The sequence below is a fragment of the Orcinus orca genome, chromosome 8 (genome assembly GCF_937001465.1).
Source record: "Orcinus orca chromosome 8, mOrcOrc1.1, whole genome shotgun sequence".
Taxonomy (NCBI): domain Eukaryota; kingdom Metazoa; phylum Chordata; class Mammalia; order Artiodactyla; family Delphinidae; genus Orcinus; species Orcinus orca.
This window is the reverse complement of record NC_064566.1, coordinates 71,330,596-71,354,302: the sequence shown is the minus strand read 5'-3', so window position 1 is coordinate 71,354,302 and position 23,707 is coordinate 71,330,596. Positions and strand designations below refer to the sequence as shown.

Sequence of the window (23,707 nt, the reverse complement as noted above, 5' to 3'; positions counted from 1 at the left end):
TCTGCTTACCCTTCCATTGTCATCGGCATACCTCAACTTTTATGTACTAGTACTGCTCAGCTAGTCCCAATTCTCCCATATAAAGGGCAGACTCCTGCCTCCTTGCTTTTGTTCATTTTACCTTGTTGACCTGGAACTGTTCTCCCTTGGAGTTACTCCTGTTTTGTAGAGTTTAGGCATCATTTCCTCCTCCAGGATATGATCCCTGTTCATCACTCCCTTCTCTGCCATGCCTCACCTCTGTGCCACCGCCTCTGTGGTACACATGCCACCACCACACTGTACCGAAACGTGTAATTCAGGTGTCTACAGCCCGCTTGTAAGCATACCTTGCTTGCTAAGGAAGAAAACTGTACATGTAAGCAGAGGTGTACACACAATTTTAGGAGATTCACAAATACCCCCAAATCTAAGGACACTTAATTAAAAACTTTGTAGACAATGAATTCAGTAAAAGGCCTAACAAGCTTAGTGCCCAGACAGCCACTACAATTCATGCTGTTGTCTAGATAAAATCCTAGAACTCCATTTCAATCCCAGGGGAGGCAAAAAAGGAATTGCTTTAATATCTAGTTAACATGTTCATTAGTACTCTTAAGAGTATCTTAACATTATACCATGAGATAATCCAGTTTTGTTGGGCCTAGTATCTATGTAAGCATGAAAAAGGCAAGTAAATTATGTAGTAAATACCATATATTCTTACTGTTCCTCATAATACGTTAATGTCCTATTTAAAAGTGTATTTTTTTGATAGAATGCAACAAATAAAGCCTTTATTAACAGGCTGTTAAGGAAAATTTCAGTGTCCTTAAGAAAGCTGCTTTATTGATTTCAGTGGCAAATTTATAAAAAGTTAACATGTCTTGATCTATTCAAAATTGCGATTTACATTATTAACACAATGACAATTGCATGTGTACAGTTAATATTGCACTCACACTGTACACCAATAAAAGTAAATAGCCAAGGGGTTCTTCTAAGTTTTAAGATTAAAAACCATAATGCCTTGAAATAAATAGCATGATTACAAACAGGTATTATCTAAAAATACAAACATATATGCTTTACAACACCTCCCGTTCTCTCTTCATTCTAAAACCTCATTTACAATTTGTTTATAGTTTTAAACATGCTTTTGTAATCTTCACAGTTAACTGATTTAAAATGAATGCTTCGGTCTTCAAAAATTTTTAATGGTGGATTAACATCGATAAAGATGTATTTAACACTGATCAATGTTTGAAGTGTCAAAAGAAAACAATCCTCTTAAATATGTATAAATATTTAAATACAGAAAACCTCCATCAATAGTTGAAACAAAGTACATTTAATGGTTGCATTGAAAAGGAGAAGTGGGCAATTCACGCCAGGGGAAGATTTAAAAATGAGACTTTTCAAACACTGCCTATGGGACAGCCTCATACTTTGATAATTTAAACCTCATTTTACTTAGATATATAGAGCTATTAAAAAAATCACACCCACAAGTAAAACATTGGTAATTTGTTTACAAAGTGCAATATCTCAGTACAGCAAATTCATCTCAAACAAGGAAACAGAGTACGTGTGGCTTCTTGGCCTTTAAAACTCCCCTGGTTTCCACTTAGATGGGTTAACATTTAGTTGTGATATGTAACACAAGAAGCCTATGTAATGAAGCTTGGGCCCCTCAATACCTGCTATTAATTAATTCCAACGTAAGAGTATGAGACCTGGAAAGTAAACTGTCAACATCTGATTGATGAGGTACGGATTATGTGAATAACATTTATGACCTGGTACCAGTCAGTAATCCCAACACAAACTATTGCTCTGTAATGAATTCTGTATGGTTTGCATGTCCTTCAATAACTGAAGATTTTTCCTGCTTTTTTCTCCAGGTCTCGGTTTGGCAAAGTCCTTCTTATTTGTGGTCCCTGTGGTTGCAGAAGAACGGCTGCTGCTGTTTCCTTCTTCAAGAGTCTTTTTGGTGGTTCTTAATCCCCTCTTCTGCTTCTCCAACTTCTGTTTCTCCAGCTATACCAAAAAACCAAGGCAGGGAAAAAAGGAGAAATTAATGAAAACATATTTTTCTGAAAACTGTTATTTCTAACTCTCATACTAAAACACATATAATATATTCTGGGTTTATATTTTTAAAGGCTTCAAAAATCTATTGTACTAGTCATTTAACAGTGTTTAAAATATATAGTGACATAAACACCTGTAAGCAAGAGTCAACACATCAATTCTGGTGCTGTATCAGAAGTTAAGACTTGCCAAAGTGCAGCACAGGGTGAGTGAGAAGCAAGGGAGTTCGGGGGAAGGTCTCAGGGAGGCGGCAAAAAAATCTGACATGGGAAATGGAAGACAAGATTTTAATACACGAAGGAGAAAGGCATCCTAGAAACTAGTCTGCACAGACAAAGAAGCACGTTGCAGATGGATGAAGGGATGTAATGGTAATGTATTAATACTATGAAAAGGATTTTTAATTTTATTATTTCACCTTTTAGAATAATTTAATTTCAAATAGGGAGCTTTATTTTTACTTTAGCTGCTGGCACACTGGTGTTCCATTAGAATAAAGTTAAATCTAATGTACAGGAAACAAATTAGATCATTACTCCTATAGGAATCATTTGCTTGTATTTATTGTTTTATTTTTAGTATGTGAACTTTGGAAAAAAATACTTATAAAGCTAGGTTTTGGACCCCAGTCTGCATCATACCTCTGCCATTTACCAGTGAGCCAGTATGTCCACTATGTCCAGTTACATAGTTTCATTTTAGGGTATGCCCACTTCCCAGGACCTTGGCTCCAGTTTCCTCATTTGTAAAATGAAATATATACTCACCTCATAAGCCTTCCATGAAAATTAAATAAGATGACATAGAGCACTCAGCATTGTGCCTATTACACAGCAACCAATTAATAAATGTCTGCCAACCTGTTCTGCTACCAGTCTTCTCCATTTCAGTCAGCTGTACCACCGTCCTCTCCCTCCACATGATATCCAGCGGCAAGCAGCCCTGATAATTCTATTTCCAAGACTCACCTCAAATCTGTCTACTTCTCCCCAACTGCAGTCACCGGTGACCTCTGATCAAGATAAGCTTAAATGGCGTAGTTGGTCTCGCAGCCCCTCTCCTGTCTCTACCCCCTCCCGGCAGTCACAGTCTTCTCTTAAATACACCAGTCATTACACTTCTCTCTGGATGGAAACCCTGGAGTGTGACTTCCCATTGCACTTAGTAGATACTAAATACATGGTTGTTTTATTAATATGATTAGTAACATAAATGTAACTAAAGATCTTTTTCACATATTTACATCCGATTTATTCCTTTAGAAATTAAGAATTTCTAGGTGTTTTTAAAAAGACTTGGGTAAACTCGGAACCATTTAAACTCATCACAGAGGTAAAGCTTGTTCATATAAGAATATGAAATATATTCAGTACTTGGAAGATGTATTTTAGATTATAAAATCTACTCTGAGACTTCAAGACAGTGTCCTCTTTCTTAGCCTGCTTAACACCATTTCTTAATAACTAATGCAATGAATTAATAAGTGTCTACAGTGAAAAATACTTCCTGTAGCTTTCTTTCTATGATACACTTACAAGGGCATCAATTAACATATTTGAAGAAAAGGGGTTATTTTGTTCTGTTTTACTCTTGTTTTTTTAATTATTAGAAACGAGTTAAGGAAAACAGTTACCTGGGCTTGATATTTTCGAACTTTAGTTATTTGATTGGCCTTTGCCTCCATCCTGCCCACTAATGCCTCCAGTTCGCACTCTAGGTTGTCTTTCAGTTCAGTGGTTGGTGATTCTTGGATAAGTTTCGCAAGCTGCTGGTGGTCACTGTATAAAAAACAGGAGAGCCTGGTTAAGTTTCCTGTGTCAGCTGGTTAAGTCCACTACATCTCACTCACCATGGGACCACTGCTCTGCGCATTAAAAAACGACTCAATTTTGGGACTTCCCTGGTGGTCCAGTGGTTAAGACTTCGCCTTCCAGTGCAGGGGGTGCAGGTTCGATCTCTGGTCAGGGAGCTAAGATCCCAAATGCCTTGCGGCCAAAAAACCAAAACATAAAAAAAAGAAGCAATTCTGTACCAAATTCAATAAAGACAATGGTCCACATAAAAACAAACCTAAAAAAAAAAAAGACTCAACTTTTAAAAATAGAGCAAAATTTTCCATATTATTAGTGATAGTGTAAAAGTTTAAAAAAGGTACTGGATGCAAATGCAAGAAGAGTTCTTAATTTCAAAGCACTTATTATTTATATCTCTACCTCCCCCACAAGAGCATTACATATGTAGAAAAGGAAAGTCTAGAGAAGGATCTTGTTCTTCAAACACTCAATTCCTAACTTATCAGTTACGTATAGCCAAAGTCAATGTAGATCAAGCTTCCAAATGTAAACCTTGGTCTCCAAAACATTTAACAGTTATAGAAAAAGGAGAGATTTCACCCAGAACAGTTGTATTGGTTAAAGTCCTAGTAACTTGTTCAGTGGTTGGTGCAAGGACTGTGTTCAACAAATATTTCTTAAAATATTGAAATATGACAGAATTAATAAAGTCACCAAGAAGTTAAATGAGGTTTTAGAACTAAATATAACTAAAAAAACAAAAAAACTGAAACTCACAAGCTCATTTGCCCAAATTCATCTTGTAAAGTCTCTAAGACCTCTGCCAGCTCTTCATTAATGCTGCTAGAGGGGGAAGGCGTTGCTGACTTCTTGCTTTTCCCACTTCGTGAAGACACTTGCTTTGCCAAAGGAACACTGCTGACTACTCGATCATTGCACAAGACTTTACTGTGTTGCTTCATTAGATGTAAGACATGCTGAACATTGGCTACCACAGCATGGCTAGGGCTGGTGGACTGAAGGAAAATGAAGAGAAGTAATTGAAGCCACATCCTCTGGAAAAATGTTTTCTCTTTCCCCCCTAAGCCTGGGTAAAAACACCCTCTCCGCCTCTGCAGAAAAGCCTGTGACACAAACCTCCTGGTGTACAGTGCATCTCCAGTCTCCCCTTACTCTCCACCCTAGTGTTATCTACTACACACCCATCTCTATTAGCTATGCATGAACATCCCAACTGTCCCCTGCTCCCAGTCTCTTCAGTCTCTAACTCCATAGTTCTATCAGTTATCCTCCAAAAATATTATTCTGATCACGTTCTTCCATTTGACACCCTTTAATGTTAAGCTCGTTGACTCTAATGTCCAAACTCCTCAGCACAGAAATCAAGGCCCTATAACACTAAGCTGCAACTTCTACACCTTGGCCTCATGTCCCACTATCTCCTACCTGCTCTCCACTATTTGAATGAACTGTATTTGCACATGCCATTTCTTTTGTGTGCCAATTTTTATACCATTTTTTTTTTTTTTTTGGCAGTACGCGGGCCTCTCACTGTTGTGGCCTCTCCCATTGAGGAGCACAGGCTCCAGACGCGCAGGTTCAGTGGCCATGGCTCACGGGCCCAGCCGCCCCGTGGCATGTGGGATCTTCCTGGACTGGGGTACAAACCCATGTCCCCTGCGTCGGCAGGCGGACTCTCAACCACTGCGCCACCAGGAAGCCCCTATACCATTTTTAAAAACCCAGTTCAAATACATGATTTGTAAAGACTTTCTTAAAACATCCAGGTAATTAATTGGTCCATTCTCAGATCACCTATGGCATTTATCTCGATCACAGGATTTATCACAATATATTGTAATTGTGTTTGCATGTCTTTTTCACCTATTAAGTAGTGTAAGCACTTCCAGGTGGTACAGACTATTACCGTATTCATTTCTCTGTCCTCTAGTAGGAAGCATTAAGTTCATGTTTGTCACATAAGCAACGGGAAAAACCTGGTAGCCCTCTCAAAATTTTTGTTTTTGTTTTGAACACTGAACAAGTCTCAATGTGCAACTTCAATTTATAAACAGACGGTTGGGCCAACTTGGCTCCATAAGCTAGTTTAAAATGCAGATTCCTAGGTAGCATGCCAAACTCAATCAGTGTGTGGTCAAGGCTTAGAAATGTACATTTAAAAGTCTGCCAGTTGATTCTAATCAGCCAGGTTTACAAACCACTCAACTAAACTAAACAGATGCTCTTTTTATCCTAGTTTTTGTTGTTAGGTAGCAAACTGAATTTAGTAATATATATACAAAGATGTATATACCACATCCAAGTGGGGTTTATTCCAGGAATGCAAGGCTAGTTCAATGTTTGAAAATGAATCTATGTAATCCAGCATATCAACAAGGTAAACAAGAAAAATCACATAACCATATCATTTGATGAAGAAAAGCATTTGAAAAAATCCAACACCCATTAAGGGTATAAACTTTCAGCAAAGCAGGAACAGAGGAATTTCCTCAAGTTGACAAAGAGCACAAAGAACCTACAGCTAATATCATACTTATCGGTGAAAGACTGAATGCTTTCCCCTGAAGATCAGCAAAACGGCAAGGATATCCACTCTCATCACTCTTACTTACAACATGATACAGGAAATCCTAGCCAGTGCAGTAAGGCAAGAAAGGAAATAAAAGGCACACAAATTAAAAAGGAAGAAATAAACTATCCTTATTTACAAATGACATGATTCTTCACATAGAAAAGCTTACGTAAATCCAAAAAATAATTCCTAGGACTAATAAGTGAATTCAGCAAGGTCACAGAATATAAGATTAACATAAAAACTCAAATATAATAAAATGATCATGTAGAAGCTGAAATTAAAACAACACAATTTACAATTGCTCAAAAAAATTTGTATATAAATCTGATAAAACAGGAATGGGACTAGTATGATGAAAATCCTAATGAAAGAAATCAAAGATCTAAATAAGTATGAGATGTACCATTCTCATGGGGTGAAAGACTCAACAAGGATGTCAATCCTCCCAAATTAATACAGTTCCTATCAAAATTCCAGCAAGACCTTTTCTTTGGTAGAGAAGTTTTTTCTAAAATTCACATGGAAAGGCAAAGGAACTAGAAGAGCTAAAAGAATCTTGAAGTTATTTTTCCTGTTATTTTTCCGACTCTATTTATTAAGGAAATTTTATGTCTTGAATCTAGTAATTAAAAAAATTGGAACGTGTATTTTGTCTTTTAAATTTCATTTTTTCTAGTAATTCACCTTTATTTCACTTTACAAATGTACTGGTTTATGACTCTATAAATAAAAATAAAAACTGGTCCTCCACAACAGATAAGTTTGGGAAACGCTCACATGACAGCACATTCTTAGCTGTTTGAATATTTCACAAAAGTACAAATTACAACTTCAAAAGACCTCAGGCTGAAAAGCCCTATGTTTGAACCTGTCCTGTTCAAGTATTAATGACTTCAGTGAGAATTACCAAAGATAGGCAAACTAAGTTTGGGGATAACACATACATAACGGAAAACTGAACTAGATTCTAATCTAATGTGGGATAGGGTGAATCAATTCCTGTAGTGCTCCATTTGATTAAAAATTCTGTATAAAAAAATCAACTCCACAAGTATAGGACCTAGATAGGCTGATGCTAAGACTAAGTAGAAGACCTGTTACTTCAGATGACTCTAGAATTAATGAGTGAAAGGGATGCTGTGGCTTCCCCATAACATTAATGTGATACTAGGCTGAGTTAACAGACTATCCAGAACATGACCAAGACACTCTATCCTGTGCTAGACACACCACATTTAGAGGACTATATTCGATTCAGGAAGGGAGTGAGGAGATGGTTAAGAAACTCATAAAGGGCTTCCCTGGTGGCACAGTGGTTGAGAGTCTGCCTGCCGATGTGGGGGACACGGGTTCGTGCCCCGGTCCGGGAAGATCCCACATGCTGCGGAGCAGCTGAGCCCATGAGCCATGGCTGCTGAGCCTGCGCGTCCAGAGCCTATGCTCTGCAACGGGAGAGGCCACAACAGTGAGAGGCCCGCGTACCGCAAAAAAAAAAAAAAAAACTCATAAAGCATATCTTATGATGAATAGCTGAAGAAAAAGAATTATTTATAACCTAGAATAAGGAGATGAGAATAAAGATACAGTTATCTGGGACTTCCCTGGTGGTCCAGTGGTAAAGAATCCGCCTTCCAATGCAGGGGACGCAGGTTTGATCCCTGGTCTGGGAACAAAGATTCCACATGCTGTGGGGCAACTAAGCCTGTGTGCCACAACTACTGAGCCCAGGCGCCTCAACTAGAGAGTCCACGGGCCGCAAACTACAGAGCCCACATGCTCTGGAGCCTGCGTGTTGCAACTAGAGAAGAGAAAACCAGCACACCACAATTAGAGTGAAGCCCGCACACTGCAATGAAGAGCCTTTGCACCGCAACAAGATCCTGCATGCCTCAACAAAGATCCCACATGCTGCAACTAAGATACAACACAGCCAAAAACTAGTTAATTAAAACAAAAACAAAAAAAAAACCCTTAATCTATTATCAATATAAGGTTTAAAAAAAGATACAGCTATTTTCTAAAGTTTTAAAATTTTCCTATAGTTAAGGGTTCATTTGGTCTATGTGGATCCCTGAGAACAGAAAAAAATACCAATGAGTAGAATTTATAGTGACAGATTTCATCTCACTTAAGAACTTTCAAATAAAGCTGTCTAGAACTGTGAAGGGCTGTTTGACGGTATAATGAGGTCTCATCAGTAGATGTATTTGGACAGAGTACATGACCATTATTCTGGATGCTTACATAACGAAAACATTGGACAGGGAACTGTACTAAGTGGGTCCCAAATCCAAATGAACATTAGATTGAGACTCGGGAACAACTGACTATACTTTCTAGGTCCCACACCCAGAAAATTCTGATTTATCAGAACTGTGGTGGGGCCTCGTAATCTGCTTTTTCAGATGCATAGTCAATGATTCTGATGCAGCTGGTCATCCTTTGAGAAACTTTCCAGCCCAAATCAAAGATTCTGTGGCAAAGTAGAAGAACCTTGGTTAGGAACAAAGGTTCAAAGATGAACCTTTTGACCTTGGTAGGTCAAAAGATGGTCTGCAATCTAAGGAGAGGTTAAATTTAGGGTAAAGGAAAGCCAATGACAAAACTTTTTAAAAGTGATTTGGCCGCACGCATCTACAAAGGGCAAGTGGAAAAGCTAGGAAATAGTTCATTCCCTAAGCTTTCACTGAGGATTTACTGTGGGGTTAAAATAAACAAATAGGGCTTCCCTGGTGGCGCAGTGGTTGAGAGTCCGCCTGCCGATGCAGGGGACATGGGTTCGTGCCCCGGTCTGGGAAGATCCCACATGCCGCAGAGCGGCTGGGCCCGTGAGCCATGGCCGCTGAGCCTGCGCGTCCGGAGCCTATGCTCCGCAACGGGAGAGGCCACAACAGTGAGAGGCCCACGTACCGCAAAAAACAAAAACAAAAACAAAAACAAATAAATACCTAAAATTAAAAATTTACTCCTCAAGCTTCTCAAATTCACAATCTAGTTGGATACTCAAGGCATCTATAACCAGCAACACAAACATTAATGAAAAAGTGGTATAAACTAACACAATGTTAAGCACTTCTTAGAAATCACCCAGTACTTGCTGATATTTGATAAAATTATCATCTCCACATTTTTAAGCACTAAAGGAACTTAAGATTCAAGTCTATGTATGACTGCTTCTTGGAGAATGAATCCTATACGTAATAAGCATGTGAGGACAAAGAGGATGTGACTTCTTTTCATTTAAATATCTATCTATATCTAAATATAAATCAACAGGGCTGATCCTAAAAATCCAGTGCTACAAATATACTATTTCCTATCTGCAACCACACCTTCTGCAAACCAGAGTCTCTGCTTTTGCTCCTAAGTTCCCTTCTGCATAGACTCTACCTGCTTTAAAGTGTCCCCCCAGTCTCCTCCCTGCTCCCCCAGTCCCATAAAACTTTCCTTCATCTCATTCTCACATCACTATGATCCAACTGGTAAAAAAGCAGAAAAATATTTCCGCCGTTTATAGGTATACAGGCAGATGAGTGGATTTAATTCAAAGATCTAAGTTGTACAAAAAAAGCCAGAGTTCGACCAACTCACCTTTCCAGCTACAAATGGCATATCACCCAAGCATAATCTATAATGTGGTTGTGCGGCAAAATAGTTCCTAGAATCTTTCTGCATGGAAAAGAAAAAAGAAGAGCAATTTTACTCACATGATGATAAAAGCTGGCCATATAGGACTAACCTGAAACTTCAGCTTACTGCTGGGCTACTGCTTGTTTTATCTCTATAGGCATTATGGTCTGGAGTTCCTAATAATGCTCGTCACCACATATCCTAGCCTAGGAAAGGCTAGGAAAGAAAAAACAGTTCCTGACAAAACATCAGTTACAGTCTCAGTAGAGAAACTGTGTGTGTGTGTGCACGCGCACGCGTGCATGTGTATATACACAAACTTTTAAGTGCAAAAGATAATGCGATACTGAACAATAACTAACATTTGTGCGGTGCTGTGTAGTTCTAACACTTTCATATATATTATCTCACTGTCAGGGTGAAAATTTAGAAGTAGGTATTACTTATCCCCATTTTCCCAATGAAGAAACTGAGAATGAAAGAGATTTACTCATCCAAGGTTGAAGTACCACATGGTTTATAAGTGTTTTCACATAAACTATGCCAAGTAATAACCAGCACTTTGACTTAATGGTTATTTTTTCATACCTTTTCTGGTGGTTTTGACTTCTTTTTTTTAATTCTTTTTGCATTGGGAACACATGAAGTTGCCTTATCTTCAAAGATAAGTCTATTTCTTTCTAGACCAATCTGCAACTAGGAAAAATATGAGAGCCTAAAGTTAATACTGTAGAAATAAAAGCTATGATTCAAATTTGAGATCTGCCATGTAAAGGCCTGTTAAAAAAACCTACAGTAGTATCGTATAGTATAGAATGAAAAACCCATCATAGCTGTGTAGCTATATCTGGAATCAATCCGTCAACATTTATCCAATATTTTAAATCAATACCACTCTCTCAATGTACTTAAAGTGCTGTCCTATAATTTGTCCTTTCACTTAGCCTGGAAACGTTTAGCTCCTTATTTGAGGTTGGTCCTTAAATTATATCTAATGAGTTAAAGGCAGTATTTCTAACTCCAAACCAATGTTTCAACATTTTCTTCTTGTCACGCACAGCATATACAACAACGTTAGACACAAAGCAGCTGGAGAACAAAGTACAATTTCTTCCTCTTTTAAAAACTCATACACTTAACAATGTAAGAAAAAGGAACTGGAAATCTATGTCCAAAACAACTGGGAGGTATATCAGAGAATGTTATCAAGCCCTTTTCTCTAGAAGCTTAGTAACTACATTAATTTAATATGGTAGAAATTCCATAAACAATTACTAAGGATTTCAAACAAGGACTGCTGTTTTCAACTTTCCTTAAAAAATATAATTACATACATATACACAGGTATGTGTGTGTTCGTGTGTGTCTGTGTTCATGTGTATTTGTCTAGAATAGTGGTTTTCAAACCTGCCTATGTATCAAAATTGTCTGGAGTTTATGAGAAAATTCAGATTGTTAGGTGCCTCTCCAGACGTCATGATTTTAAACATTCCAGGCTGAGGAAATTTTTATTTTAAAAGTATTTTAAAGTTCTTCAGGAAATTATGATGGAGCTCAAACACTCAGAACCAATGGATTAGTTAAAAGAAATCCTGAGATCATTACTAATGCTTCCCACAATGACTGCATTCTTTAGGGATAGAATTTATTCAGTGACAAAGGAACACAGGGATTCCTACTCTCAGGAGTGTCTACATTCCCACACATCTAACGATGCTTTATACGTAGTAAATTGAATGGACATAATTCCATGAACATGAAATCACTACTCTGGAAGACCTATGAAGCCAATGAGTTTGAAGAGTATACAAAACAAAAAAAATGTGAACTATTTTAAGTTCCTAAGTTCTTCCCAGTAGCTGTCATATATTTGTGTGGCAGAGTTTTAACATTTGTAAGTGCTTTCATTATATTTCCTCTTGTTGGAACTCTCCAACATTAAGAAGATGTAAAATAAAGACCAGTATCAGTGGTAAAATCCCAAGCTCCGAATGGTTACATATCTCGCCCAGGACTACACAAATTATGGTTAGACTTGGAACCATGTATCAACCCCGGCCCCTGTTCTACCACAACAGTGTTCACTATCAGAACTCAGAACTCAAAACCTTTACTGATATATTACCAGTAATAACTGATTTGTCCCAACATTTTGCCTGCTAAATACAAAATAAAACTACCACAAAATAATTTTTTAAATTCATAAAATAATGAACTTGTTAATTCTGTATTCCATGTATAGTAGAACTCACCACCACAGTGTATATAAAGCATAACTTTAAAGTTTGCATGTTATGAGTGAGGAAACAAAGGCACAGTAAAGTGGCCTACCTACCCCAAAACGTGGAATGGGGAGAGAAATCAAGTAATTTCAAAATTTGTTGGTGGTCAAAAATAAAGCCACATGACTATATAACTCAGAAAGCACAGAGAGGTAAAAAGTACATACGAATTGATCAGAAGGTAAATATTTGAGAAAGAAAATATATCGCGTTTAATAGAAAGAGAATATGTTAAGTCAATGAATTCTGGGAAGCACTGGAAAAAATAGACAAGATAACAAAGATGAGATAATAGATGTTTACAGTCCTGCGAGCACATTTATGAAGTAAGCCCAGGACACCGTTGGCATCTGGCCACAACCTGAACTGCAGAGCCTCCTCTCCTAATTGTTTTGGAATCAGGACCTGCTTTTTGTGTTAATATTATGAGAAAAGATACATGTAAATGTTATAAAACTTAAAGACTTTGGAAGGGGAGGGGCAATAAACAAGAGGTATTTGAATTAATAAGCTCACATGGGGAGAGTCTTCAGTTATAAACAGAAGTATTTTATTTAGCCTGTAAGATTTGTTGGATATAGAAATGTTGCTATATCTTCTAGAAATGCAGTTCTAGTTGGTATATATAAACTCAATGATTCTGTGAATTCACACTGCCTCACCTATTCTACCTGGTGGCCACTGCATGGGATAAAAATTCAAGGCTAGAAATGAGGAGAGCTCATTTTCCTTATATGGTGGCTTTTGTAAATTAGTATGGGTCACCACCTGTTGTGTAGCCCACTACCTCAGCTACTGTCCTGGTGTCTCGAGGCCACCAAAAAAGGGAAGCACTTACAAGCAGGATACTGAATGAGGCTTTCAAACATTTCCAATAGTGACTAATGTGAAAAGTTTTAGATGATTACATATTATATTATGTACACAGTCGCTGATATTTTTTAGTCTATTGATTTAAAAAAAAATGAAGCTGATAGAAAGCCCACAATTTAAAAAACCCTAAAGAATTGCTCAGCTTTTACTTTCTGTCTGTAAAAATATGTTTATAGTTTTCCATATTAAGCTAAGCCTGCAAATTTATATATTGGATCATTCCAAATTATAAATAATCAAAGCAGCGCACATCTACATCTATTTATATATAAAGAGTAGCATGAAATGTGAGGAGCCTACCTGCTCACATTTCAACTTACCTGGGCTGCCTTAGCTTGCATACGTTTCCTTTCCTGTTCTTCTTGATGGAGTTTTGCTTCTAACTCTTGCATTTTTTTCTAGTGATAAAAATATTAAAAGTGATAATAGTGAAAAGAGTTTCAGTGTCTATTTGTAAAATTTTTATCCATGATTCTCCTTTGCAATTCCACAGAATTATGGGTAAAATTCACGGGCAAAGAACACAGCCTCCGTATGAAGCCATATAGGCTACAACAGCGGTCCCCAACCTTTTTGGCACTGGGGACCGGTTTCTCATGGAAGAAAATTTTGCTACGGATGAGGCTGGGGGGGGATGGTTCAGGCTGTAATGTGAGCCATGGGGAGCAGCAGATGACGCTTTGCTCGCTCACCCACCACTCATCTGCTGTGTGGCCCGGTTCCTCATCAGTTGGGGACCCCTGGGCTACACGGAAGCTGAATCTGAAACTTTATAGTCTCAGTGGTATTAAATACTTCCCAGATGAATCAATTAAGACTAAAATTAGGACTTCCCTGGTGGCGCAGTGGTTGGGAATACACCTGCCAAGGCAGGGGACACGGGTTTGATCCCTGGTCTGGGAAGATCCCACATGCTGCGGAGGAACTAGGCCCATGCGTCACAACTGCTGAGCCTGAGCTCTAGAGCCTGCGAGCCACAACTACTGAGCCCACATGCCACAACTACTGAAGCCCGTGTGCTCTAGGGCCCACGTGCTGCAACTACTGAGTCTGCGTGCTGTAGCTACTGAAGCCCGCGTGCCTAGCGCACATGCTCTGCCACAAGAAAAGACACTGCAATGAGAAGCCCGTGCACCACAAGGAAGAGTAGCCCCCGCTCACCACAACTAGAGAAAGCCCGCGCACAGCAACAAAGACCCAATGCAGCCAAAAATAAATAAAAATTAAAAAAACAAAAAACAAAAAACTAAAATTAGTTCAGAGAACACAAACGAAGTGATACAAGCCTTAAGGATACTCAAAAACACTTCATCTTTCAACATTTTCAAAACGAACTCCTTCCTTATGTACACTAAGATGATAAAATGTGAACTTTCTCTCCAAATTTACATTTCTTCCTTTAAAAAAAATTCCCATATGTTTCTTTGCTACAAGGTCATATCCAATTTTACATAAGAACCAATATTATGCATTGATGAGTATAAAAGATTCTCACTGACTTCTGCAAGGGCCTGCATTGTGGTAAGCTTGTTATACTCCTGTTCAAGAAGATCCAATTTTTCAAGTTGGTTTTGAACATGCGTTTGATCATGTTGTCGTTCTCTTTCTAGGGAAACCTGGGAAACAATATTAAATACAGCATAATAATTTGACAAAAAACTGAAAAACTAACACTGAGAGTACTATGCTACTTGTCTGGCTTTTATTTATTTTTGATTATTCAAAGTTCTTATATTTTTAGTGTACTATTTTATACTTACATATATGTTATTATACTACAAGACTATAAAACACAATCACAGTAGTCTCTGATTTTTGTGGTCTCCACTTGCCTAGTGGAGTGGCTATAAATACTTGTTGGACAAGTGAAAATAATACTTTTAGAAAGGTGTTCCTATGAATAGTTTTTCATTCATGACGTTTCTATCCTAAGTATCTGATCTACAGGTCTTAATCAAAAGTAATCTAAATTCCCTGAAAAAATTAAAAGGAATCTGAGATTCCTTCACCATATAAAACCTTGAAACGTAACCAGGCAAAAAACCCAATAACCTAAAATGAGACTAACCAGCTTTACTTGAGAAAAGGTAGGCTATGACCATGACAATTGTAAAACTGACTTTTACAAGTCAGTCCTTTGAAAAATCAAAAAAATACTAAGTTTCTTCAGACTCACAGACTTAGAAAACAAACTTATGGTCACCAAAGGGGAAAGGTGAGGGGGACAGATTAATTGGGAGTTTGGGATTGACATGTACACACTTCTATATTTAAAATTGATCACCAACAAGGACCTACTATATAGCATATGAAACTCTGCTAAATATTCTATAATAACCTAAATGGGAAAATAATTTGAAAAAGAATGGATACATGTATATGTATAACTGAATCACTCTGCTGTACACCTGAAACTAACACAACATTGTCAATCAACCCCATTCCAATATAAAATAAAAATTAAAAAGTACAAACTTCCAGTTACAAGTAAAATAAGTACTAGGGATGTTGTCTGGCTTTTCATACAACTACTTAGGTACTACAGAGGAATTCCAGGAAAACAATATTAAGATGAAACCAGAGGAAAATTAACAAATACAAGTGAAATCTTGTTCTTATTATATACTATTATAACATTTGGTTCTCTATACTAAGACTTGTTAATACGCTCTGAATGAAGGTATTTACTAGACATATAGGCTACACACAAATAGTTGTAATTAGTCTGGTTCTCTAACATAGTTAATCTCTTAATTAAGGCAATAATCACAGTTTTGGTACGTAACATTTACACTTCCTCTGAATTCTACACAAAACATCCATCATTTTTTTTTTTTTTTTCAGGCTTAGGGTCAAGGATTTGAAAAGACTGCCACCTATCAGATTTAAGGACTGACAGCCACAGGATAAACCATTAAACTAGGATAAGAAGTGGAAGTATGCTAAACTGAGGTCTACTGGTAAAAAGCAAAACATTAAGCACGTGAACTTGTAAACAGTGTATCTTCATATACAAGTCTATAGCAATAGGTATCATACTAACAGAAATTTGAATATGACAAAGTAATACAAACCAATAAATTTCTCAGGAATTTGTGTGAACTACTAATTTCCTCCTACCTACCTTAGCGGATAGTTACTGCCCTTGAAATAATACATTGAGTTAAATGTTGGCACAAATCACACTTCACTTCCAATATTGGAACCACTCATAAAATGGGCTAATCAAACTTTACTGATGAAAACAGGGCTTAATTCAAAGACATACATATATATATATATATATTTGTCTAATAACTATATCAATATTAGTCAAGACATCTCACGGTTGTCTTACAGATGCTTTCTAACCCGAGAACAGAAATATACCAATGAAGAGAACTGCGTATTACTGTACGTAACGTTTTGCCATTTCCAATCAGATTTAACTCACCATCCCTTTCCCAACCCCATCCATCACATAAAAGTGTCAGAGAAAACACAGAAATAATAATAATTGCATAGCAAGTTTGAAGAAAGGGAACTCTTCAGATGCAAAAAAGATAAATCAAAAGCAAGTAATACTGAAGCCAAATATTACACGAGGCAAGACTATAGCCTTGGTGTATAAGATACACAAGGAACGTGACATAAATTTCAGGCAACGTACCATCTGCACGATGCAGGAGCCCAAAGCCAACAAATTATCATAAATGCAGACCAGAACCAGGGAAACCCATCAAGCCCCAGCAAAGGCAAACCCACAACCATTTCATAAGGCTGCCTACACAACTTAGAAGTATGGAATTCCCAAGATAAACAACTCCAAAGAATAAGAGTTCATCATAAAAATATATATATACGTATACAGTTCTCATAAGAAAAAAAATGATTTTAAGACTGGGAATTTTTATAGTGTTCAAAGAGATAAAATGAAGGAATAAAAAGCAAAGTAATGGTAAATTAAAATAACAACAAAAATAGGTGGACTGAAGAGGACCCAACTGGAAACAAAAAAATATGGTCACATATAAACTCAATGGCATAGTAAAGAGACCTAAAATACAAATGAAAATTGCTGAAACATCCTCTTAAATATTGTTGTGCAATCAAATATTTCTTTGATATCTCCAACTATGACTGAAAGCTGACTGAGGAGGAAAGCATTTAATTTCTTTCACACTGCAGAGTACCTAGCAAAATATTAAGCATATAAACATTCAACTTTTGCATAATAAAGTTAAGATGCCCAGAAACTATGGTATTCATGATGAAATCAAATTCTATATTCATAATAGGAAAAGGAGGTATGTTTTAAAAAAATATATTCGAGACTGATATTGCAGATGTCCTCTCGTAAATGCATAGGTTACTTAAATTAAAATACCTCTGGTTTGACAGAGCAAAATATTTTTGTTAAAATAACAACTGTAAAAAAGTCTTTCAAAGTATAAAGAACCTTGAAATGTGCTACCTGAGTTGAGTCTTTAAACAAAATTCAAGAGGCAGAGAGGTACATAATATGCTTATTTATACTTTTGATAATGTACAAAGAAGTTAACAGGACCTGAAAAGAAAACACAATTAAATGTGTAGTATTTTTCCAATTTAAGTAAAACTCTACCAAATACAGCAATAACAATGAAGACCAATCAAATCTTCAGACACCATAACTGATCCCAAGTAATTTCAGTCCTGTGCTGTTGTACTGTTCCAAAGCAGAAGCTGTTAAAGCTGTGTGTAGAGGATATGGCAGTGTGTGTGAGGGTCATCGAAAAAGGAAACTCCTCTATTTAGCTTCGCTGAAAAAACAAACCACATTTTTCTCAAAGCTTCCACTAGCAGTTTTTCAAAATGAACTACTGGTACTATTATCTTTTAAGATGGACGGAGAATTGATTACTTGTAACAGCACCATTAGTCCTCACTGAGAAAAAAGGTCTTTATATCAACTTAATTTTCTCTGTAACTAACTTTTCTTGAGAGTGACTCTATGAAGTAACATACCTGTTTCTCTAATACAGATGTCCTCTCCATTTCTGCATGCTTTATCATGTTACGCATGTATTCCAATTGTTTTTCTAAAAGATTACATTTATTTTCTGCAGCTAACAGCTGAGATGTCAGCTCTAAAAAGAATTCATAAGAAAAGCAGAAATCAGCTCACTCGCAGAAGTTTTAGTTTTAAGAATCTGCTTAACATGAATCTACAGTATATATAATAAACATTTTCCAGTAGCTCTAGAAGCCTTTTCAGATGACCTAAGTCATTCTCTTTCTGTATGTTAGTCTAATCTGCCTTGAATTCTGACAGTAAATATAATACAGGACATCAGCACTTGTTCCACAAAATGCTCCCAAATATAAATGTAATTTTGTAGTGCTCGAAGACACTAAGCACTAGAAAACACTAATGTGGAATTTCTTTTAGAGTGATTTTACCATACTTATTTTGATAGTGTTTCATTTCTTTCATAATTAAACAAACCTTGATTGTGCTTTGATTCCTCATTCTTTGAATTCTCCCTTTCTTGTATCTGTTCATCCAGTACTTTCTTATATTCAATTGTTTCTTTAGACAAGGTTTTCACACTTTCTTCTGCCTGAATCCTTTCAAGTTCTAAACGTCGAATTTTATCTTGAAGATTCTTCAGAGCAGAAAATATAGCTGCCAAATACAAACATGGATACTATAATACATACGGAAAAAGTTCACTGAAAAAGAATAAACTCATCTAAATAAAAAATAAAATTGATGGAGGATCACTCTGGGAATTATCATCACATGGTAATTGTTTAAAAAACTCCATTTAAAGACATCTTTTGAGTCTCTGAAATGTGCTAGGTACTCAAGTAAAAAATGCCATGGTAAAAACATTTCAAAGATTTTATAAAATGGTAAAAATATTTAGCTAATCATACAAAATTCATAAACTGTCCCAAGGCACATTATTAACTATAAATATTTTGTTTTACTAATAGGATCACATGCAGAATCCAATTATAGAGCTAAAAATAGTCAAGCACATAAAGGACTATTTCTTTTTGATCTCAAAAAAAACCCTAAGCACTCTGCCCCTCAAAAAGCTTTTGATTATAAAATAACACATATTCACTGTAGAAAGCACAGGAAAATACAACAAAGAAAAGAACTGATAATCCTGAGATAATGACTATCAATTTTGGTCATTTCTTTCAGTCTTTTCCTATGTGTATAACATAAATTGAGATCAAAATTGATCTAAGTGTTTTCACTTAGCATTATGGAACTGCGAGCATTCCCTCACGCAATCAGATAGACTTAAAAGATTATTTCCTTGTGACCAATTAGTAATTGAAAAACTAAGTTACTGGATCAAAGAATATTCATATTTTATTTACTTATTTTTATTTTAAACATTTATTTATTTGGCCACAGACGGTCTTAGCTGTGGCACACGGGATCCTCACTGTGGCATGCAGGATCTTTACTTGTGGCATGCGGGCTCTTAGTTGCGGCATGCGGGATCTAGTTCCCTGGCCAGGGATTGAACCCGGGCCCCCTGCATTGACAGAGCAGAGTCTTAACCATTGGACCACCAGGGAAGTCCCAGAATATTCATATTTTAAAGACCCTTGAGCAAAGTACCTTCAAAAAGTGTTTTATCAATTTGTACTTTCATCAGAAGTACATGTCTTTGCCAGTATAGACCATCACTAATTACAATATCTCTACCATTCTGATTAAGAAACCCATACTACTCTGGTTAGTTTATTTTGCATTTCTATTAAAAGTTTAAATATTTTGTTATATATCGTTGGCCGTCTTTTATGAATTTCTGTGCCCATTTTCATTAGTCTCCCCATTCCATTTTATTGTCTTTAATTCTAGTTTTGATACAAAGATGTTTTGATTTTTCATAGCTATATCTAACAATCTTTCCCATCAAGTTCTTTGTTAAGAAGTTCTGTAACCTCGATTAGATAAACTTTGTATTTTCCTTTATTATAGTTTCATACACTTTTACATTTAATTCTTTAAGTCAAATAAAAGTCAATACAAACATTTTTGTATTGAAGGAAGAACTTTAAATGGCAACTTTATCATATACCAAGTTCACACATATATCTATACATACAGATATAATTATTACTTACACATACCCAAGACAGTTTCAGGACTTTCTTTTACTCTGGTTTCATTAATATTATGCCAGTATTTTCATTACTAAAACTTTATAATATAAACATCAATTCTGCCAGTCTCCCACAGTATATAAATCTTTAAAACATTTCAAAATTATTCTTACCAATTAAATATTCAGAATCATTTCACCTAAACAATGATTTAAATAAAACTTCATGTAAATTATACAATAAGTAGGAAGAACTACCATCTTTTAAAAATCGAGCTTTCTCACTAAAAACAAGGCACCCATTCCCATGTATTAACCTAATTCATTAATTCAACAAGTTTTTCAGTGCCTAGGATGTGGCAGGCCCCAAATAGGGGAATGATACATTTTATAATATAGCCAGCTTATTCTTGCTGGTATGCAATGAGACTACAATCTAATTAGAAAGAACACAGATATGAAACACGAATACACACACTCAGAAATCTGAAAAACCAAGTGAGAAGACTAAGAGAATAGGAAAACAGCCCAGACATAAGACTAGTATTTAAAGGAACAATAATTCTTTGATATACCTGGAATAATCAGATAAAAAATGTAATAGATTTTTTGTGTGTGTGGTACACGGGCCTCTCACTGCTGTGGCCTCTCCCGCTGCGGAGCACAGGCTCCGGACGCGTAGGCTCAGTAGCCATGGCTCACGGGCCCAGCCACTCCGCGGCATGTGAGATCTTCCCGGACCAGGGCACGAACCTGTGTCCCCTGCATCAGCAGGCGGACTCTCAACCACTGCGCCACCAGGGAAGCCCCACCCAACATAGGAGCACCTCAATACATAAGGCAAATACTAACAGCCATAAAAGGGGAAATCGACAGTTAACACATTCATAGTAGGGGACTTTAACACCCTACTTTCACCAATGGACAGATCCTCCAAAATGAAAATAAATAAGGAAACACAAGCTTTAAATGATACATTAAACAAGATGGGCTTAATTGATATTTATAGGACATTCCATCCAAAAACAACAAAATACACATTTTTCTCAAGTGCTCATGGAACATTCTCCAGGATAGATCACATCTTGGGTCACAAATCAAGCCTTGGTAAATTTAAGAAAACTGAAATCGTATCAAGTATCTTTTCCGACCACAACACTATGAGACTAGATATCAATTACAGAAAAAGATCTGTAAAAAATACAAACACATGGAGGCTAAACAATACACTACTTAATAATGAAGTGATCACTGAAGAAATCAAAGAGGAAATTAAAAAAATACCTAGAAACAAATAACAATGGAGACACGACGACCCAAAATCTATGGGATGCAGCAAAAGCAGTTCTAAGAGGGAAGTTTATAGCAATACAATCCTACCTTAAGAAACAGGAAACATCTCGAATAAACAACCTAATGTTGCACCTAAAGCAATTAGAGAAAAAAGAACAAAAAAACCCCAAAGTTAGCAGAAGGAAATAAATCATAAAAATCAGATTAAAAATAAATGAAAAAGAAATGAAGGAAACGATAGCAGAGATCAATAAAACTAAAAGCTGGTTCTTTGAGAAGATAAACAAAATTGATAAACCATTAGCCAGACTCACCAAGAAAAAAAGGGAGAAGACTCAAATCAATAGAATTAGAAATGAAAAAGGAGAAGTAACAACTAACACTGCAGAAATACAAAAGATCATGAGAGATTACTACAAGCAACTGTATGCCAATAAAATGGACAACCTGGAAGAAATGGACAAATTCTTGGAAAGGTACAACTTGCCAAGACTGAATCAGGAAGAAATAGAAAATATAAACAGACCAATCACAAGCACTGAAATTGAAACTGTGATTAAAAATCTTCCAACAAACAAAAGCCCAGGATCAGATGGCTTCACAGGCAAATTCTATCAAACATTTAGAGAAGAGCTAACACCTATCCTTCTCAAACTCTTCCAAAATATAGCAGAGGGGGGAACACTCCCAAACTCATTCTACGAGGCCACCATCACCTTGATACCAAAACCAGACAAGGATGTCACAAAGAAAGAAAACTACAGGCCAATATCACTGATGAACACAGATGCAAAAATCCTCAACAAAATACTAGCAAACAGAATCCAACAGCACATTAAAAGGATCATACACCATGATCAAGTGGGGTTTATTCCAGGAATGCAAGGATTCTTCAATATATGCAAATCAATCAATGTGATAAACCATATTAACATATTGAAGGAGAAAAACCACATGATCATTTCAATAGATGCAGAGAAAGCTTTCGACAAAATTCAACACCTATTTATGATAAAAACCCTGCAGAGGGGCTTCCCTGGTGGTGCAGTGGTTGAGATTCTGCCTGCCGATGCAGGGGACACAGGTTCGTGCCCCGGTCTGGGAGGATCCCACATGCCGCGGAGCGGCTGGGCCCGTGAGCCATGGCCGCTGAGCCTGCGCGTCCAGAGCCTGTGCTCCGCAACAGGAGAGGCCACAACAGTGAGAGGCCCGCATACGACAAAAAAAAAAAAAAAAAAAAAAAAACCCTGCAGAAAGTAGGCATAGAGGGAACTTTCCTCAACATAATAAAGGCCATATATAACAAACCAACAGCCAACATCATCCTCAATGGTGAAAAATTGAAATCATTTCCACTAAGATCAGGAAAAAGACAAGGTTGCCCACTCTACCACACTTATTCAGCATAGTTTTGGAAGTTTTAGCCACAGCAATCAGAGAAGAAAGGGAATAAAAGGAATCCAAATCTGAAAGAAGAAGTAAAGCTGTCACTGTTTGCAGATGACATGATACTATACATAGAGAATCCTAAAGATGCTACCAGAAAACTATTAGAGCTAATCAATGAATCTGGTAAAGTAGCAGGATACAAAATTAATGCACAGAAATCTCTGGCATTCCTATACACTACTGATGAAAAATCTGAAAGTGAAATCAAGAAAACACTTCCATTTACCACTGGAACAAAAAGAATAAAATATCTAGGAATAAATCTACCTAAGGAGACAAAAGACCTGTATGCAGAAAATTATAAGACACTGATGAAAGAAATTAAAGATGATACAAATAGATGGAGAGATATACCATGTTCCTGGATGGGAAGAATCAACATTGTGAAAATGACTCTACTACCCAAAGCAATCTACAGATTCAATGCAATCCCTATCAAACTACCACTGGTATTTTTCACAGAACTAGAACAAAAAATTTCACAATTTGTATGGAAACACAAAAGACCCCAAATAGCCAAAGCAATCTTGAGAACGAAAAACGGAGCTGGAGGAATCAGGCTCCCTGACTTCAGACTATACTACAAAGCTACAGTAATCAAGACAGTATGGTACTGGCACAAAA

At 36.7% G+C, this 23,707-nt stretch overlaps 1 protein-coding gene and 1 non-coding gene across 6 annotated transcripts in view; both read right to left on the bottom strand.

The window, feature by feature from the left end:
- Positions 1 to 806: 806 nt before the first annotated feature.
- CEP57 (centrosomal protein 57) overlaps positions 807 to 23,707 on the bottom strand; it is a 47,310-nt gene continuing 24,409 nt past the window's right edge. The window contains exons 3-12 of one of the 5 annotated variants that reach the window (XR_004481080.2): positions 18,715 to 18,894; positions 18,234 to 18,355; positions 14,747 to 14,863; positions 13,568 to 13,645; positions 10,681 to 10,788; positions 10,054 to 10,131; positions 4,644 to 4,882; positions 3,707 to 3,851; positions 2,207 to 2,333; positions 1,812 to 2,019 (exon numbers count right to left, since the gene is read on the bottom strand). Coding sequence is in view for 2 of the 5 variants with exons in the window: in XM_004265456.3 (XP_004265504.1) it covers positions 1,789 to 2,019; positions 3,707 to 3,851; positions 4,644 to 4,882; positions 10,054 to 10,131; positions 10,681 to 10,788; positions 13,568 to 13,645; positions 14,747 to 14,863; positions 18,234 to 18,355; positions 18,715 to 18,894 (1,298 nt within the window). In the remaining 3 variants the exon portion in view is untranslated. Of the gene's footprint in view, positions 2,020 to 2,206; positions 3,198 to 3,706; positions 3,852 to 4,643; positions 4,883 to 10,053; positions 10,132 to 10,680; positions 10,789 to 13,567; positions 13,646 to 14,746; positions 14,864 to 18,233; positions 18,356 to 18,714; positions 18,895 to 23,707 lie in introns of all 5 variants that reach the window. The other 4 variants (XR_007478974.1, XR_007478973.1, XM_004265456.3 and 1 more) reach the window with 4 other exon arrangements.
- On the bottom strand, positions 19,739 to 19,811 carry TRNAD-GUC (transfer RNA aspartic acid (anticodon GUC)). The gene has a single exon. It is a non-coding gene; the product is annotated as a tRNA-Asp (tRNA).